General features: G+C 46.2%; 1 protein-coding gene across 1 annotated transcript in view; it reads right to left on the bottom strand.

The window, feature by feature from the left end:
• The window catches only part of LOC138372077 (protein O-mannosyl-transferase TMTC1-like), a 70,645-nt gene extending 51,206 nt beyond the window's left edge, over positions 1–19,439 (bottom strand). The window contains exon 1 of the mRNA XM_069337303.1: positions 19,236–19,439. Coding sequence (XP_069193404.1) covers positions 19,236–19,434 — 199 coding nt within the window. The 5' untranslated portion in view covers positions 19,435–19,439. The remainder of the gene's footprint in view (positions 1–19,235) is intronic.
• Between the last annotated feature and the right edge of the window lie 473 nt (positions 19,440–19,912).

Raw genomic sequence — 19,912 nt, 5'->3', positions numbered from 1 at the left:
ACCTATAAAGATAGGTTAGGTTAGGTTAGGTAGGGTTGGTTAGGTTCGGTCATATATCTACGTTAATTTTAACTCAAATAAAAAAATTTGACCTCATACATAATGAAATGGGTAGCTTTATCATTTCAGAAGAAAAAAAATTGAAAAAATATATTAATTCAGGAAAACTTGGCTTATTAAGCACATCGGGCCTTGAATAGTAGGCCAAAAAGTGAGTTCTGGCTACTAGGTACGACATATATATATATATATATATATATATATATATATATATATATATATATATATATATATATATATATATATATATATATATATATGTCGTACCTAGTAGCCAGAACGCACTTCTCAGCCTACTATGTGTCACGTGGGGGTGGGCGGTCCGGGGCTCTGCTAACACTTAACTGCTAGGGGCTCAAAGGGCCCAAATACTCAGCCCCTCCGACTCCCTGGATTCACCGGAGTCTCCTTGGTCACACAAGATAGGACCAACGATGCCCACCTCCGCAGGTCTTTGCTTCCACCACAAAGGGGTGCCACTGATTCACCCTGGAAGCCCTTCAGTCAACCACGGGGAAACTGCTGTTAACAGTTCCGGCCTAGACCCGTGGGGGAGTGAAGGAAGACTCAGGCTTTCCTATAACCATAACCTCCCTGAGTCTTGCCTGCCAGACAAAAAAAAGGTTGCAGGAACTCCTTTCCCGCCTGTCTTCTCTATCTTCCCCTTAGCAAGGTCGCCAGCTGGGTTATTATATCTGCACCCCAGCAATGCAGTTCAGTGGGTGTATCATATATCGTTTGTAGCCAGAAATGTATGCTCATAGAGAAATATCACAAATGGAGGCACACTCAAACGCAGTAATAAAATGTGTGGATTTACTGACGCAAATTACATGAACACACACACACAATCACAAGTAATACATGAATATGGAATATGGATAATGAGTCTGGAGATCGTCAGCCTCTTCTTCCACGACCTCCAACACTCCTTCAAATGGGCAGGAAGACCGGAGTCTCACACTCTCACAGGAGGGCCTCTTCACCACGTCGGCACCTCTTCTTCACTGTCCTGCCATCCATACACACTGTCCTCTCTGACAGTCCTGGACACAAGCTGCTTTGCAGCCTATTCTACTATTAAAGTAATAAATTCTTGCTGCCACATACACGAGTAAATATTGTGGCCTAACTAGCCTACTCATACAAAGGGTAATGGGAGGGAAAACTGATCTACCTTACACTCCTGGCTCACGACGCCTGTCCCTCGATGGTGTGAGGTTCCCACGCTTCCTTGGGTCGATCCTCGACGATCCAGGGCGTTCCACAGGTCCTCAGGTGTCGTGAAGCCTTCGCGTCGTCGCCGTTCCAATCCCTGAGATTCAGCTGCCCCAATCCTGGTTCATCGATGGGCGCTGAGCTAATCACTATTTTTCCCCACACTCGCCTCTCCCACAGGGCGTCGCTCCTTGTCCTAGGCACTGTGTCGTCCTTCCAAGATTCTCAGTGGATGTGACCCCAGTCACAGCTAGCTTGCTCGCCCACCTTCCAGACCTCAACGTCCAGCCAGCGGCGCCGCCCAGCGTCGTCGCCGACTATTTTCCAAGTTTGGCACTTCTCTGCTCACTGAACTTGGTTCCTCTTTGGCTTCCCAGAAGCGCAGGGTCTCCAATAACGGTGATGGGCAACGAAGGCCAGCTCAATCCACTGAACAAGGCTTGCAGAGCCTCCAATCCTTGAGAGCAGACCGAGGCGCGTCCTGTCGCTTCCACGGTCAGTACAACTCTGACGTTGGCGCCGCCCGGGGCACTCGGTGACGTCATGGCGGGCCCTGATTTGTCGCCCGCGACCACGTCGGCCAATCCGCGATCGGCTTGTCTCCCTTCCAAAAGGTCATATCTGCCGCAGGGGATACTGTTTCATCTTATAACAGGGCGCCAATTTTCCTTTATTTACAACTTATAATATAACCTCCTTCCATTAAATGGCAGCCGGTCTGGTCGCCACATATATCACTAGACTCCCTGAACCTCAGAGAATCAGTAGGGAGAGCTGATATGACTCTTTAAGCCGGCAAACGAAAGAAATAGGAGAGGGCACCGTAACATATGCAAGGCCCGATTTGCCTAATAAGCCAAGTTTTCCTGAATAAATATATTTTCTCTAATTTTTTTCTTATGAAATGATAAAGCTACCCATTTCATTATGTATGAGGTCATTTTTTTTTTTGGAGTTAAAATTAACGTAGATATATGACCGAACCTAACCAACCCTACCTAACCTAACCTAACCTATCTTTATAGGTTAGGTTAGGTTAGGTAGCCGAAAAAGTTAGGTTAGGTTAGGTAGGTTAGGTAGTCGGAAAACAATTAATTCATGAAAACTTGGATTATTAGGCAAATCGGGCCTTGCATAGCAGGCCGAGTACGACGTTCTGGCTACTAAGTACAACATAAATATATATATATATATATATATATATATATATATATATATATATATATATATATATATATATATATATATATATATATATATATATATATATACATATATACATATAAAAGTTTGTGAGGGTACCACCTCTGGTGCCAATGTGGGGACCCATAGCCTCGGAGAAGAAAATAAAAAGTATTCAGAGGAGACCTTGTGGTTTCTCACTGAACACTAATATTATCTTCTCCAACCACCCCCATTCTTTTGTATGTACACATATATATTTGCTTTATTTGAACTTTGTTACAAAAAAGGAGTTACATATAGGTTACAAAGATGGTTATCATAGGTTGTCGAGTTCCTCCAGCTCCTCAGATGGCGGGCAGGAACCTTGGATGCAGTGCGCGTTTCCCCTCTGTATCGCCACGCTGAGGCGCTGGAAAAGAAAGCTGGCAGCTCTAGGGTCCCTTGTTGTTTTAATGAGCCTAGAACCCAGTTCCTTCAAAAAACTGGTAGCACTTTTACCCCAGGCGCCGAGTGTCTCAGAAGCAATGGGGACAAAATTGTAGTGGTGATCCAGTTCTCTATACTTACGGGATTTGGCTGCTACCCTGTGGATGGCAGCGCCACCTGGTTGTGCAACACTGAGGTCAATGTAGGTATTAACCAGTGTTGATACGCACATGTAGTCCCATACCAACTGCTTGCCATTCTTCCAGGGGTTCACTGTGATACCATCCAGGCGACCAATAAGAGCATCAGAGTTACGGGGCGTTAGGTATCGGGGCTCTCTTTCAGCTGGGCATCCAGCTGTGGTGAGGCTCCTCTTGATGATGTCATTAACTTCACTGTGCCTCGAGTGCCATCCCCCTGTGCTTTGGCAGAGTAGGCCATGGTGACCGTACCTGTCAGCCACTACCTCGCCGCAAATACACCTATATCTGGTGTGGATTGGGGCAGCAAGGCGGAGGGCCACAGCAATTCGGAGGGCGTGTGGTGTGAGACACGTGCCAGTTGCCGACATTGGGGTTGCTAACAGGAAATCCCCTGCATGTGGGGCTGCTACTGCTGTGAGGCGAGCAATGTCGTGTTGTGTTGTTGCATTACCCAGGCACTCTGCAGCAACTTGGTCTACAATGGGGCCATCCCAGCTGGATTGCTTGTGGGCTTTTGGGGATGGTGGTTGAGGTGATGGGCCTGCACAAGAGGCCCACTCTGTGGCACAGCGTGTAAAATTGGGATCATGTACACCTGCCAGCTGATGTAAGTGGGCAGGTAGAATTTCCTTCACAAGGTCGTCGGATGCTGATAAGGAGGACAGGAAGGCTGGAACAGCGATTTGCGTTGCTGTTCGAACTCCAAGGCCCCCAAGTCTTACGGGAAGAGAGGCTTGTTTTCACTGTAGGTCATCAAGAGAGAGGTTAAGAGCTTTTTCTAGCATTGATTTCAGTAACCGGTCATATTCACTTAGTTTTTGGCTACTGTAAGATGGTGAACACCTCAGAAAGTAGGTTAACCTGGGGAGGGACAGACATCTGGTGATGAGGTAGAGTGCATCATGAGCATCAATATCCTCAATCCTCCCATCCATCCTCTTACGGTCGGCGATTTTCTTATCAAGGACCTCATCGATGGCTTTCAACCCCAGGGGAGCTCCTAGGAGTGTGCTGTCTTCAGGTTTAGTTTTATGGATATTTGGCAGAAGACCCTCTATTCTCTCTACGATGCCCTGGTTGGAACATATTATTTCACATTTAGAAGGGTTCAGGGTGAGGCCTAAAACTGCACCTTGCTCCTGGATTTTTCTGATGTCCTCCAGGAGGGAGTCTTGGGAACCAGCTAGGGTACCATCATCCAAGAACCAGATGTTAAGCTCGCTGGACAGGACCTCTGTGACTTGTTTGATGACTAAACAGAAAAGGAGAGGAGCAAGGGGGTCACCCTGTTGGACGCCTTCTCGCGAGTCAATTTCATGTTCGCCAAAAAGTAGCTTAAGATCCACACTCTAGCATGAATGTACAAAAGGGTAGAGGGAAGGGAAATGACTATGAACCGCACGGAGTACAGCTTCCCTCCGCACCAAATTGAAGGCATTTTTTAAATCTAGCTTGATAAGGGCCGTTTCGTCTGTGATGATGGCGATGAAGGCTCGAGCTGCATGGGCTGCCACCTCATACCCTTGTGGAATGCCGAACCCGAGCTGTTTTGGCTTCAGCATGTTGGCCGCTGCATCAATAACTGTTCTTGCAGCTGCCTTTGCGACGAGACGCCGGAGAGAATTGCCCACAGCTATTGGCCTGATCCCTCCGTACTTTTTCTTTAGAGCACAGAGAGATGCTCCAAAAAAGATAGGTCTTATGGACGCTGGTATGTTGCCAGCTAGACATGTCTGGTGAATCTGGTTAGTTCCACCAAGAGGTTCTTTGCAATGTCACCCAGTGCAGGGTTGAGCATTTGCTTGAGGTGGTTGGGTTTTAGTCCTGTGAGCCCACCTGCTGATCCTGTAGGGAAGGACATGGCTGCTTTATGGACCACAGATTCAGCCACCCAGAGAGGTTCTGCTCCGGTAGCCCCCACTTGTACAATGTCGTCCTCACGCGGAGCCCTGGGTGGGTGTTTCTCCCTTAGGGCTTGAGCTGTTGCGGCATCTCTGTCGGCAATTGAGTCCTCACTGGTGATGACTCGTATTGCGCCAATAGTGTTTCCTTCTTCTATTTTCTTGGTGACTGATGTTCTGATTTTTGATGTCTCGGATATGGCACTGTTGCTCTTCCTGCCGTGGGTGTTTCTCGCGCGAGTGGGAAGGCGTACCTGGCTGTCCTCCCTGGGAAAATCATTTATAGCTTTGATGACTGAGGCAGCTAAGGTCTTGTCTCTCCTTGCAGGGGTGGCTAGACATATGTTGCCAAACATTAGGAGGTTGTACCATGCTTGGGTCGTTCCAGGAGAGTCGTTGACCTTTCTCAGGAGGGCAGATAATTTGGCTGCTGCATAGGGGCGGGCTGCTTTAGGGATGTGTTGCAAGGTTCTGGCTGTTGTTGCTTTGATAGCTTCTAAAAATTTTCTGTGGGAATGAAGGTCTGGGAGGTGTTTTGCCTTACGGGCGGTGTGGGCTGTTGACTGGTGTTCTCCCTGGGAGGGCGCCCAGAACCCAAACACCTGGCTCCGTTGTGGTAATGATTGCGCGCATTATCGTCCCTCGACCGGATATAGCATACCCTGTCACACGTCTGACATCTACCTTGTCTACCCCTGCTTGATGGTTCATCTTGGCTTGGAGAAGCCTGGCTGTCTGTTGAGAGCTGCGACATGGGCGGGCGCTGGACGGGCGCTGGGCGGGAGGGTGGACGGCGGGTGGAGACTGGAGGGTGGGCGGCGGTTGGAGGCTGGGGGGATAGTCAGCTGGCCGTAGCACTTACTACTCAGATGAGTGGTAATACATATACCACCTCTATACGAAGTGTGGGTATACACCCACTACACAATATGTGGGTATACATTGGGTGGGTGGGTGGCGTAGACACACATGGGAGCCTCCCGGGTTCTATGGGCGGGTGGCAAGGTGGCCTCGTGGGTGGGGAGGCGACGTGGTGGGGTGGGATTGGAGGGGGAAGAGCAGGTACTTCCCGGCCAGGGCGCTGGGTGGGGGCGGGGGTCAGGGCGACACTAATTCCCCCGTATATCACTGCACAATGATGAATGAATCACACACTTGTAATCTGACTCACTGCACGTGTGATGTACTAACAATATGATAGATATGTTGCGCCAATTATCGCTGACAACGTAACTTGTTCAACAAAACTTTCAAAAAAGAAAAATACAAGCACATATATAATATATATATATATATATATATATATATAATATATAATATTAGTATATACTTGTAAACATATGTGGATGAATATGACTGATAGGGTAAGATTAATAATCCTAACACGAATCTTCTCAATATTCATTACGTTTTTCTTCACTGTCGATGATAATTGAAAAATTAACTCTCCAAAATTCATTCTTTACATTTTTATTTTTGGTCTGACGCCGGAACGTGTTTTGTAAGCTTCTTACATTTTCAAAGACTAGTCTACACATAGCATACATCATACTTATACTAGTTTTGGGTGAAGTGATATGGCACAAAAGTTTTGGGTGAGGTGACAAAGATATGACAGAACATGAATCAATGGGTATGAAAGCATAAGATATGGAAGTAACCTGCAGAATGCCTATTGGCCCATACTTTCTCTTGCTACTGCTATGTTGGTTCGGGGTCTTGAAGTGGGTAGAATATAGTTGTGCATTAATTGGCTGTTGATTGCTGATGTTGACTTTTTGATGTGTAGTGCCTCACGGATGTCGAGTCTCCTGCTATCGCTGCATTTATTGATGATTTCTGTGTTGCTTGTTAAGATTTTTCTGGTGATGGTCTGGTTGTGAGAAGAAATTATATGTTCCTTGATGGAGCCCTGTTGTTTGTGGATTGTTAATCACCTAGACAGAGACGTTGTTGTCTTGCCTATATACTGAGCTCTTTTGGGGTTACAGTCCCCAAGCGGGCATGTGAAGGCATAGACGACGTTGGTTTCCTTCAAGGTGTTCTGTTTGGTGTCTGGGGAGTTTTTCATGAGTAGTTTGGCGTTTTTTTTGTTTTTGTAGTAAATTGTCAATTGTATTTTCTGATTTTTGTCTGTAGGGATAACGTTCCTATTAATAATATCTTTCAGGACCCTTTCCTCCGTTTTATGAGCCGTCGAAAAGAAGTTCATGTAAAACAGTCTAATAGGGGGTACAAGAGTTGTGCTAGTTGACTCTTCAGACGTTGCATGGCGTTTCACCTTTCTTTTTATGACGTCTTCAACATAACCGTTAGAGAAGCCATTTTGACTAGGACCTGCCTTACCTTCCAGAGTTCTTCTTCGACTTGCTTCCATCCTGAGCTGTGACTGAGTACCCGGTCGATGTAAGCATTGACAACACTCCTCTTGTACCTGTCTGGGCAGTCACTATTGGCATTGAGGCACATAACTATGTTTGTTTCCTTAGTGTAGACTGCAGTGTGGAATTTTCCGTTCCTTCCATGACTGTTACATCTAGAAAGGGCAGCTTCCCATCTTTCTCCATCTCGTAAGTGAAACTTAACACAGAATTCTGCTCGAATGCCTTCTTCAGCTGCTGCAGACGTCTGACATCAGGTACCTGCATGAAAATGTCGTCAACATATTTGCATTATATAACGGGTTTCAAGTCCATGTCAACTAAGACCCTCTGCTCGATGGTACCCATGTAGAAGTTCACAAACAAGACACCTAGGGAAGAACCCATGACAACCCCATCTACTTGCTTATACATGTGCTCATCTGGATTCAAGAAGGGTGCCTCTTTAGTTCAGGCTTCAGGCTTCTTAACATGTTTTCTGATATGTCAAGAGGAGTACAAGCTTGATCACGACACACTCTGTCCACTCATCACGACTGTTTTATCCACAGGTACGTTGGTAAACAGCGACTCTACATCCAACGAGGCTCTTATCCCTGTGGCCCATGCTCGCCGCAGTAAGTCAACGAATTCCTTTGGCGACTTCAGGCTGAAAGCACAAGGTACATAAGGAGTCAGCAAGCAGTTGAGTCGCTTAGCCAGTCAGTATGTGGGTGTGGGTATCTGGCTAATGATTGACCGAAGTGGGTTTCCAGGTTTGTGGATCTTGACATTCCCATTGTTACGAACCCAGATCCAGCGTCCGAGCCTGGAGCGGTGACAAACACGCCATCTGTGGGTCAGCTCCCGAAACCCCCGCCAAACGGAAGACGACACCTGGTGAGGACAGCGTGTACTGGCCTCGAGGACCAGTTTCCAGTCTGGTTCCGCGCTCAACACCGCCGCTCCTGACCTCTGGTGAGGTGGTGCTCCGACGACAGCGCCATCTATGGGCTGGATACGTCAGGTGTTTGTGCCCGAGCCCGTGAGTGAAGTGTATTAGTGTCCCAGTTATTGATGACGTGTCTGCTTATAGAGCCGACCTGGGACCACTGTGATGGAAGTGGAGTCAGTCTACCCGAGGCAGCCAGTCTCCATACGGTGAAGTTTGCTGCAGCTGTTGTGACGTCGTCCCCCTGGAAGAACACTGTGGTGTGTTAGCCTGCCAGTAGAGTGGCAGTGAAAGGATTTACCCGGGACCGACTGTTGGAGACGATAATCCACTGGGGTATTGAGGACAGGAGGGTGATTGGTGATATCACACGAGACTCCTGTCTAGGGCGTACCCCTTATATCGTTCGTGGAGTGGCCGTACCAGCCTTGGCGGCTCAGTACCTGCCAGCAGACCAGCTGGACATGTGGTTGACGGCCTCCACGACGGTGCCCCCAGTGGACCTGCGTTTTGGCTGACCTGTGGCCCGGGTAGGCTCGGCATTCTTAGAGGACACGTCGTGAGGCCACGAAGAAGGCACCGAGAGTTATGGCACCAGCGTCTTCAGTAGAAGACATCGATTGAGGATTAATCCCCTTGTAAAGTGTTAATACCCCTCCCCCTTGTGTACTCTTTTATTATATATATTTAATCGGTGATGGTGAACATTATAATATTAAGTTCTTAACTTTCTTTCCCTACTCCCTTTTAGTTACTTGCGTCACGGATCTCATCCCTTGATAGCCACTACTGGCTCGGGAACGGATACATATATCTTCCTCTAACAACATCAGAGTAAGGACCCCGTTGCGTCCCGAGAGGGCCGTAACATAATTGGCATCCCCAGCGGGATCCGTCCCCTTGTTAAGTATGTTTGACAGGGGTGGTGAAGTGGCGTTATCCCTGTAAATAATTCCCCCTGTGTGTGACGATTGTGACGTTATACGTCCTGTGCGGTGCTCAGAGTGACTAAGTGCGATATTGTGCAGTGCGGTGCTCGCTGTGATTAAGCGATTAAGTGCAATATTGACTAGTGCGGTGCTCAGTGATTCAGTGCAATATTGCAGAGCGAAGTGTTCGCTTGGACTCAGTGCAATATTGGGTAGTGCGGTGCCCGGAGTGATTACGTGCAATATTGGCAAGTGCAGAGTTTGGTGCGATAAAGTGCAATATTGACGTAGAACAGTGCTCGGTGCGTTAAGTGCTAACGTGTAAACGGTGTGTTAAGTGCTCGTTAAGTGTTCCATCTGTGACAATGGCAGACAAGGCTACCATCGATGATCTGGACGAGGTTCAGGCTTTTCTGAACAGAGAAGATTGTCTTGCCAGATTAAAATATCTGAGTAAACCAGAGCTTGTACTAGTGAGCGCCTACCTGGAGATCAAGATCCGTGCCAGTGATTCCCGTGTGGAAATCTTGTCCAAGGTACACCGGCACCTGAAGGCAGAAGAGAAACAGGAAGGCGAGACTCCTAGTACAAAGGAAAGTGCAGACATAGCTTCCACGGAAAAGGAAGATAAGGGCAGCGACGTTGACAGTGATGCAGGCGAGCTTAATATCAGCTTCCTAACAGTCAAGATGCGTGCCCTAGAGATCAATCGTGAAATAGAATGGAAGAAATTAGAAATGGAACGAGAGAGACAAGATAAAGAATTAGAGATGAGACGTTTAGAATTAGAAGAAAGGAAAGCAGAGAGAGAAAGAGAAGAGAAACGAGAAAGAGAAGAACGAGAAAGAGAAGAGAAACGAGAAAAAGAAGAGCGAGAAAGAGAAGAGAAACGAGAAAGAGAAGAACGAGAAAGAGAAGAGAGACGAGAAAGAGAAAAAGAAGAACGAGAAAGAGAAGAGAAACGAGAAAAAGAAGAGCGAGAAAGAGAAGAGAAACGAGAAAGAGAAGAGCGAGAAAGAGAAGAGAGACGAGAGAGGGAAGAACGAGAAAGAGAGAGAGAAGAACGAGACAGGCAAGAACGACAGGACAGAGAGGAAAAGGAGAGACAACATGAACTAGAAGTATTGCGGTTAGGTGGGCGGAGGCAAACGACGGACACCAGTGGTTTCGATCCGGTAAGAAACATCAAAATGGTCCCCAAATTCCATGAGAAGGAAGTGTCAAAATTCTTTGCAGCCTTCGAGAAAGTCGCTGCCTCTTTGGAGTGGCCAAGGGAGAATTGGGCCATCATGATACAGTCAGTCTTGACTGGGAAGGCCCAAATTGCCTACTCTACGTTATCCCTTGACGACTCCGGCGATTATGACAAGGTGAAGAAGGTCGTGCTCATGGCGTACCAATTGGTACCTGAGGCGTACAGGCAGAAGTTTAGAAACCTGAAGAAGACCTCAGAGCACACTTTCACCGAGTTCGCCACGATCAAGGAGCGACTTTTTCAAGAATGGTGTGCCTCTCGGAAGGTGGAGACCAAGGAAGACCTCGAACAGCTGATTCTGCTCGAGGACTTCAAGGATTGTTTGTCTGGAGACCTCAAGACATACTTAGAAGAGCAGCAGGTGGAGACCTTTAGTGCAGCAGCCACCATGGCTGAAGAGTATATCCTGACTCATAGGCCGTCTGCTAAGTACGTCCCGAGGAATTACCAGCGCCGGTTTGACAGACCTCAGGACGATGAAGAGACTCCCGTCCCACGAAGCGCTAAGAAGACGCCCCCAAGTAGCCCCCGAAGAACAAGTCCTAGTAGTCCGAAACACCGTAGTCCAAGGAGGAATATGGTGTGCTGGACTTGTGGGCAGAAAGGGCACATAGCTGCTAGGTGCCGAGGCAGAAGAGGTGGCAGCGCACGAAGGGAGGTGATGTTGATGAGCTGTGTTACATCACCAGTAGGAAACCAGTCTACGACGACGCAGGAAGGACCAAGTTTGTTGGCCCCTCACACTTCAACCGGGTATGTAACGAGTGATCATACTGGTAGATCTGTAGTAGTGCTCAGAGATAGTGGAGCAGCCCAGTCCCTGATCATGAAGAGCTCGGTACCCGAGGGAGTAAGTGTGGACGGGAGACAAGAGGTTGTCCTGGTTGGGTTTCCAAGGACGCAGTACATCGCCCCCTTAGTGCCAGTACATCTCGACTCGCCTTATTTCAGCGGCACATGTGCGTTGGCAGTAGTCGATACCCTCCCTGTGGCTGGGATTGACGTGGTACTAGCCAACGACTTGGTGACCGATTGGAGCACCAATCATCCCAAGGTTGCGGACGAGTCTACCGGAACAGCACGGTCTGAGGTAACAGGCAATGGTAATGTCCAGGTAAAGACAGACCAGGATGTAAACATATTTAATTTGTCCTCTCACCCGCAGATCGATGATATTCTAGCAGAGACTTCTAATTCTTCTCTCGACAAGGAACATGAGGTTAAGAAGGCAGAGGTACCTGAGCTAGAAGAGGGGCCTCGTGTGCAGGCACCCACGGATACCAACGAGTCTGGAGCGAAGGCGGATGTGTGCTTGCGGTATGGCAAGTTACGGCGTGTATTGAACCAGCCAGAGATTCCCCAGACGTCAGAGGTATGTGAGGTGTGTTCACAAGGTCTAGTGTCCTCTTCTGTCCAAGCCAGGCTAGTGGATGGTGCCGGCTATGGACATGACAAGTTCAGGAAGCTTATCCCTCAGATGACCAAATGTTTCCTAGCAGTATTTTGTTTGATTCTCGTATGTGTTCTCGTTTGTGCTCTCAGTAAGGACCGGTGGACGACCCGACGAATGATGGCTCCCATGAACATCGTTAAGAGGTCCCAGGGATTGGAGATTTGTACTGCAGGTGTTGCAGTTGACGAAGGGACCTGGAAGGTGATAGTTAATACAGGAGGTACGACATGTGATAATATGAGTGACTGTTTCCGACAGGTGGACACCCCCCGCGTGATTGCTGAGCCTCAACACAGCGTTATGCGGAACGTTGGTCGACCTGACGGTGGCAGAGCGAATGCCACCTGCGACGTACGAACAGCCCCGTTGGGACTAGGTGTGGACCTAGTAGAGTATGCTGTAAGTACTGTTTTACCCGCTGTCGCTATCACTCTGAATTATCAGACCCCTGTATTCCAGGTTCCTGTCTCCCTGGAGGACCATCGGACCGGCACCAGAAATGCCGTCTGTGGTCAGCCATCATCGGTGCCACGACATAGGGAAGTGTCGAGTCACCCCAGATCGAGTCTACACGGATCCTTACTTGAGAGGTGTGAGATGATGTCCCTGTTTGCCATCGCAGAGGAGGTGTGGAAGATTATGTCAGGCAGGTCATCGCCTGCCATTTTCAAGGTCCCTTTGTGCCAGGGATTTTCTTTAGTACAATTCAGTAGACGAGACAGCCTCGCCATCCCAGATTATAAAGCATGTGTGTCCATTTGGAGTTGTGTCGTCGTACTAATTTGGTTTGTGTTTCTTTTTATAGAACCCCAAACCAAATTCCTTTTGGTGGGGAGGTGTTACGAACCCGGATCCAGCGTCCGAGCCTGGAGCGGTGACAAACACGCCATCTGTGGGTCAGCTCCCGAAACCCCCGCCAAACGGACGACGACACCTGGTGAGGACAGCGTGTACTGGCCTCGAGGACCAGTTTCCAGTCTGGTTCCGCGCTCAACACCGCCGCTCCTGACCTCTGGTGAGGTGGTGCTCCGACTACAGCGCCATCTATGGGCTGGATACGTCAGGTGTTTGTGCCCGAGCCCGTGAGTGAAGTGTATTAGTGTCCCAGTTATTGATGACGTGTCTGCTTATAGAGCCGACCTGGGACCACTGTGATGGAAGTGGAGTCAGTCTACCCGAGGCAGCCAGTCTCCATACGGTGAAGTTTGCTGCAGCTGTTGTGACGTCGTCCCCCCGGAAGAACACTGTGGTTTGTTAGCCTGCCAGTAGAGTGGCAGTGAAAGGATTTACCCGGGACCGACTGTTGGAGACGATAATCCACTGGGGTATTGAGGACAGGAGGGTGATTGGTGATATCACACGAGACTCCTGTCTAGGGCGTACCCCTTATATCGTTCGTGGAGTGGCCATACCAGCCTTGGCGGCTCAGTACCTGCCAGCAGACCAGCTGGACGTGTGGTTGACGGCCTCCACGACGGTGCCCCCAGTGGACCTGCGTTTTGGCTGACCTGTGGCCCGGGTAGGCTCGGCATTCTCAGAGGACACGTCGTGAGGCCACGAAGAAGGCACCGAGAGTTATGGCACCAGCGTCTTCAGTAGAAGACATCGATTGAGGATTAATCCCCTTGTAAAGTGTTAATACCCCTCCCCCTTGTGTACTCTTTTATTATATATATTTAATCGGTGATGGTGAACATTATAATATTAAGTTCTTAACTTTCTTTCCCTACTCCCTTTTAGTTACTTGCGTCACGGATCTCATCCCTTGATAGCCACTACTGGCTCGGGAACGGATACATATATCTTCCTCTAACAACATCAGAGTAAGGACCCCGTTGCGTCCCGAGAGGGCCGTAACACCCATACTCATAACCAGGTTTGTATTCCCCAATAACCTTTGGCAGGCGGAGTCCAGATTTCTTGGCATTCACAGTTTTCATCAATCTGTTTATCTTCGTCTTCAATTCGGCTGTGGTGTCCTTCGTTACCCTTTGGAATTTAGTTTGGTCGGAGAGTTCGGTCATTGATGGTCAAGTGGTAAAAGGCACTGTGTACACGAGTTGCAAATGTGCTCCTGGCAGTCCTGGTTCGAGTCACTTCTGGGGTGTGGAGTTTTCATTCACATATATGCTTGGGGAGCATTCAAGCTTCTTCGCATTTGTGTTGCTCATGTGGCCCTACAAAAATGAGGTGATTTGATGAAATAGCTATGCCCAATATTACCATCAATGTGCTGTCGGGGTGGTGGTTCAAATAGCTTCGGCTGTCACCGCCTTTTGTATGGTCACTGATGGGCGAGTTGTTTAAGGCACCGTGTACACCAGTTGCAATGTGCCCCTGGCGGTCCAGGTTCGAGTCACTTCTCGGGTGTGGAGTTTTCATTCACATATATGCTTGGGGATTATTCAAGCTTGTTCTCATATATATATATATATATATATATATATATATATATATATATATATATATATATATATATATATATATATATATATATGTATATATATATAATATATAAATATATATATATATATATATATATATATATATATAAATATATATATATATATATATATATATAAATATATATATATATACATTTATATATGACGTACCTAGTAGCCAGAACGCACTTCTCAGCCTACTATGCAAGGCCCGATTTGCCTAATAAGCCAAGTTTTCATGAATTAATATATTTTTCTATTTTTTTTCTTATGAAATGATAAAGCTACCCATTTCATTATGTATGAGGTCAATTTTTTTTATTGCAGGTAAAAATAACGTAGATATATGACCGAACCTAACCAACCCTACCTAACCTAACCTAACCTATCTCTATAGGTTAGGTTAGGTTAGGTAGCCGAAAAAGTTAGGTTAGGTTAGGTTAGGTAGGTTAGGTTGTCGAAAAAACATTAATTCATGAAAACTTGGCATATTAGGCAAATCGAGCCTTGCATAGTAGGCGGAGAAGTGCGTTCTGGCTACTAGGTACGACATATATATATATATATATATATATATATATATATATATATATTAGTATATTTTGGTTGCAGTCTTTCCTGTAGACATATATTATTAAATATGACCGAAAAAGTAAGATTAATAATTCTAACACGAATTTTCTCAATCTTTCGTACATTTCTTTTCACTGTTGGAGGTAATTCAAAAATCATTTCTCCAAAATTCATTTTTATTTCTAGTCTGACGCGACACGAGCGCGTTTCGTAAAACTTATTACATTTTCAAAGACTTTAGTTTACAAATACACAACTGAATAGAACTTACACATCTCCGATTTTGTTTATATCTACATTTGAGTGAGGTGGATGGGGTGAGGTGGCATTAATAGGGTATTAATTTTATCAACACAAGGGTTCGAACTTACGTCCGAGAGGATCCCAGACGCGCCTTGATCGACTAAGCTACGTCATGGTCAAAAGAATTGCAACCGACGTAATCTGCAAATGAACGTATGTTCCAACCCTCGTCACGACCCTTGTGGATTTGTTCATTTGATGCATCACACTATTGTGATTTGTGTGTGTTACTTGTATGCATGTTTGTTGTTTAAAGGCATAATTGTATATATGATGAATGGGTAATGTATTATGATCACCTGTATAGCGAGTCTTGAGTGACATTAAGGGTGTGTGTGTGTGTGTGTGTGTACTCACCTATTTGTGTCTGTAGGATCGAGCATTGACTCTTGGATCCCGTCTTTCGAGCATCGGGTGTTTACAGCAATGACCCCGGTCCTGTTTCCCTAACATACCTAATTTTACAATTATGAATAGTATTTGCTTCCACAACCTGTTCCTGAAGTGCATACCATTTTACCACTACTCTCACGCTAATAGAAAACTTCTTAACATCTCTGTGACTCATGAGTTTCCAGCTTCCACCCATGTCCCCTCGTTCTGTTACTATTCCATGTGAACATTTCGTCTCTGTCCACTCTGTCAATCCCCCTGAGTATTGTATACGTTCCTATCATGTCCCCCCTCTCTCCCTTCTTTATTCAAGTGTCGTAAGGCACAGTTCCTTCTGGCGCTCTTCATACCCCATCCCTCGTAACTCTGGGACGAGTCTCGTTACAAACCTCTGAACCTATTCCAGTTTTCTTATATGTTTCTTCAGATGTGGACTCCATGATGAGGCGGCATACTCTAAGACTGGCCTCACGTAGGCAGTGTAAAGCGCCCTAAATGCCTCCTTACTAAGGTTTCTTAATGATGTTCTAACTTTTGCCAATGTAGAGAACGCTGGTGTCATTATCCTATTTATATGTGGTTCAGGAGATAGATTAAGTGTTACGTCCACGCCTAGGTCTCTTTCTCGCGTCGTTACAGGTAGGCAGTTCCCATTCATTGTGTACTGTCCCTTTGGTCTCCTATCTCCTAGTCCCATTTCCATAATTTTACATTTGCTCGTGTTGAACTCCAGTAGCCATTTCTCTGATCATCTCTGCAACCTGTTCAGGTCCTCTTGGAGAATCCTGCAATCCTCATCTGTCACAACTCTTCTCATCAACTTTGCGTCATCCGCAAACATCGACATGTAGAACTCTACTCCTGTAAACTTGTCGTTAACATATATTAGAAATAGAATTGGTCCCAGCACCGATCCTTGTGGTACTCCACTTGTTACTGTTCGCCAGTCCGACTTCTCACCCCTTACCGTAACTCTTTGGCTGCTTCCTGTTAGGTAGTTCCTTATCCATGCTAGGGCCTTTCTTCCCACCCCCGCCTGCCTCTCGAGTTTGAACAGCAGTCTCATGTGCGGTACTGTATCAAAGGCTTTTTGGCAGTCTAGAAATATGCAGTCTGCCCAACCTTCTCTGTCCTGTCTTATCCTTGTAATTTTATCATAGAATTCGAAAAGGTTAGTTAGGCACGATTTCCCTTTCCAGAACCCGTGTTGCTGCCTGCAAACTGGGTTAAATACGTTCCTTGTACACATACGATTACTCGCACTCCACATCTATACATGTGTGTGTGTGTGTACTAACCTATTTGTACTCACCTATTTGTGCTTGCGGGGGTTGAGCTTTGGCTCTTTGGTCCCGCCTCTCAACTGTCGATCAACTGGTGTACAGATTCCTGAGCCTACTGGGCTCTATCATATCTACATTTTAAACTGTGTATGAGTCAGCCTACACCACATCACTGCCTAATGCATTCTATCCATTAACTACTCTGACACTGAAAAAGTTCTTTCTAATGTCCCAGTGGCTCATGCGGGTACTCAGTTTCCTCTTGTGTCCCCTTGTTCGCGTACCACCAGTGTTGAATAGTTTATCCTTGTCAACCCGGTCGATTCCCCTGAGGATTTTGTAGGTTGTGATCATGTCTCCCCTTACTCTTCTGTCTTCCAATGTCGTAAGGTGCTTTTCCCGTAGCCTTTCCTCGTAACTCATGCCTCTTAGTTCTTGGATTAGTCTAGTGACATACCTTTGAACTTGTTCCAGCTTCGTCTTGTGCTTGACCAGGTACGGGCTCCATGCTGGGGCCGCATACTCCAGGATTGGTCTTACATATGTGGTGTACAAGATTCTGAATGATTCTTACACAGGTTCCTGAACGCTGTTCTGATGTTAGCCAGCTTTGCATATGCTGCAGACGTTATTCTTTTCATGTGGGCATCAGGAGACAGGTTTGGTGTGATATCAACTCGTAGATATTTCTCTATGTCCGTTTCATTAAGTACTTCATCTCTTATTCTGTATCCTGTGTCTGGCCTCCTGTTTCCACCGCCTAGTTTCATTACTTTACATTTACTCGGGTTTAACTTGAACAACCATTTGTTGGACCATTCACTCAGTTTGTCTAGGTCATCTTGTAGCCTCGTACTATCATCCTCTGTTTCAATGGTGTGTGTGTGTGTGTGTGTGTGTGTGTGTGTGTGTGTGTGTGTGTGTGTGTGTGTGTGTGTGTGAGAGAGAGACTTCTTAGTGATATTAAGAAATTAAAAAAAAAATACGTGAGAAGCCTTTAATGTCTTGTGGGTGGAGTCGAGTCATATAATTCCTTTTTCCGGGGACTGGAAGCCTGTACTTTAAGTTAATTTATACTGAGATCTCCCATTGATCGAATTACTGATCTTTGCAAGGATGCCACACACAACAGTTACCTAACTTACGGACACCTATTTACTGCTAGGGGATCTGACGCATCAGATGAAAGCAAACATGCCAAACCATCCCTGTTTCCCTGTTCTCTACCGTCCGGGTATCGAACTCTGTATCCCCGATTGTGAGCCGAAAACATAGACTCCAGTGGTGTGCAATTGTCCACTAGTTGGAAAAATTCTGGAGTTTTTTTCCATGTATCCTATCATATTTATTTTATATATATTGAAGAAAGATCAACATTTATACATGTGTATAGATGTGGAGTGCGAGTAATCGTATGTGTACAAGGAAGGTATTTAACCCAGATTGCCAGCAGCACAGCAGGACGCCTTAAGCACACACACACGTCACTTGCCATCAGTAGTTATAACAACCAAAGCCAAGTGGGAGGTTTGCAGAAACATGGAGGCCTCATAATTTGATTATTCTCACTGATAATTGGTTGTTTCATTGCCCATTATATTGTAGTAGTAGGCGACCCTATTATACATCGATTCTAATAACAAGTGCACATACTTACCAATTCCTGGCAGTAAGGAAGTTACAGGCTCACTGGTCTGCTGAAATAAGCAGCCCTTCCTCCGAATAGACAGTACGTTTTAATACTAAATTTAATAAGTACAATCCTGACTATCGGCATAGTACAAAAATACACTTTAACATGTAAAACAAGGACAAGCATGTAAATAACATTTATTGCTTCTTAACTACAATTAGTACTTAACCTATAGCTATATTGATATTACAGTTTTATAAAACAAAACAAAAGTCTCTCAATAAATTATAAAGTAACTCAGGATATATCTTGAGGTTATCTTATAATTTTAAGATGGATATTTTAATTTTTTTATAAAATCTCTATTGTTTTATAAAACTGAAAAATAAATCTTTATATTTAAAACTTATGTATATAGAATTGAATACGAAAACTTCATCCTATAAATTTTGAGTGTATTAACAGAAAATGAGAATATATGGGTAGGTAAATATAACAGCACAATTAAGTATATATATGCTATGCAGACAGTCAGGAATGTACTTATTACGTTTAGTATTGAAACGTACCGTCCATTCGGAGTAAGGGTTGGAAATAAGGGAGTGGAGGCACTTACTATTCCTCTACAGGAGAGGTGGGGGTTGCGGCGGCAAGATGGACTCACCGATCTTCTGGAGGAAGGCGGCGTAGTTGTTGTGGACCACCGGGTCTGAGGGCCGGGCAGCTAACAGTGCCAGGTGGAGGCTCTCGGCCTCCGTGGAGCGTCCGGCCTCGCTGTAGAGCCCAGCCAGGGCCGACACGGCATCACTGTTGGTTGCATCGTGGCGTAGACTCTCCTCCAGCAGCGTCACCGCCTCCACCATGCGACCCTGCTGCCTGGTGGGGAGACAAGGGAAGAGAGGATTATCTTCCAGTAACACTTCCAGATCCTCCCAAAATGCTATAGTGTTCGTTGGGTTGAAAGGCAGGACGAGCTGGTGGGAGGAATTCCATGCCACCAGCACCTCTTTTTCGGACGCTTAAATAATTCAGATATCTAACTGCCTGCAACGTGAAACAAAACAAACGGGGGCTGAATTTGGTGGGAGCGAAGCTGGGCAAATTCTCAAGGGTGTATATTTTTCTGTAACGATCGGCATGCCAGCAGGACGGCGCTCACGTTCACTCTCGCATTTGTTCCTTATCAGGAAAAACGCTGTGAGTGTGTGTGTGTGTGTACTCACCTAGTTGTACTCACTTAGTTGTGTTTGCAGGGGTTGAGCTCTGGCTCTTTGGTCCCGCCTCTCAACCGTCAATAAACAGGTGTACAGGTTCCTGAGCCTATTGGGCTCTATCATATCT

This window comes from Procambarus clarkii, chromosome 4, assembly GCF_040958095.1.
Source record: "Procambarus clarkii isolate CNS0578487 chromosome 4, FALCON_Pclarkii_2.0, whole genome shotgun sequence".
Classification (NCBI taxonomy): Eukaryota; Metazoa; Arthropoda; class Malacostraca; order Decapoda; family Cambaridae; genus Procambarus; species Procambarus clarkii.
Note: the sequence above shows the minus strand (reverse complement) of the source record. Positions and strands in the feature narration are given on the sequence as shown.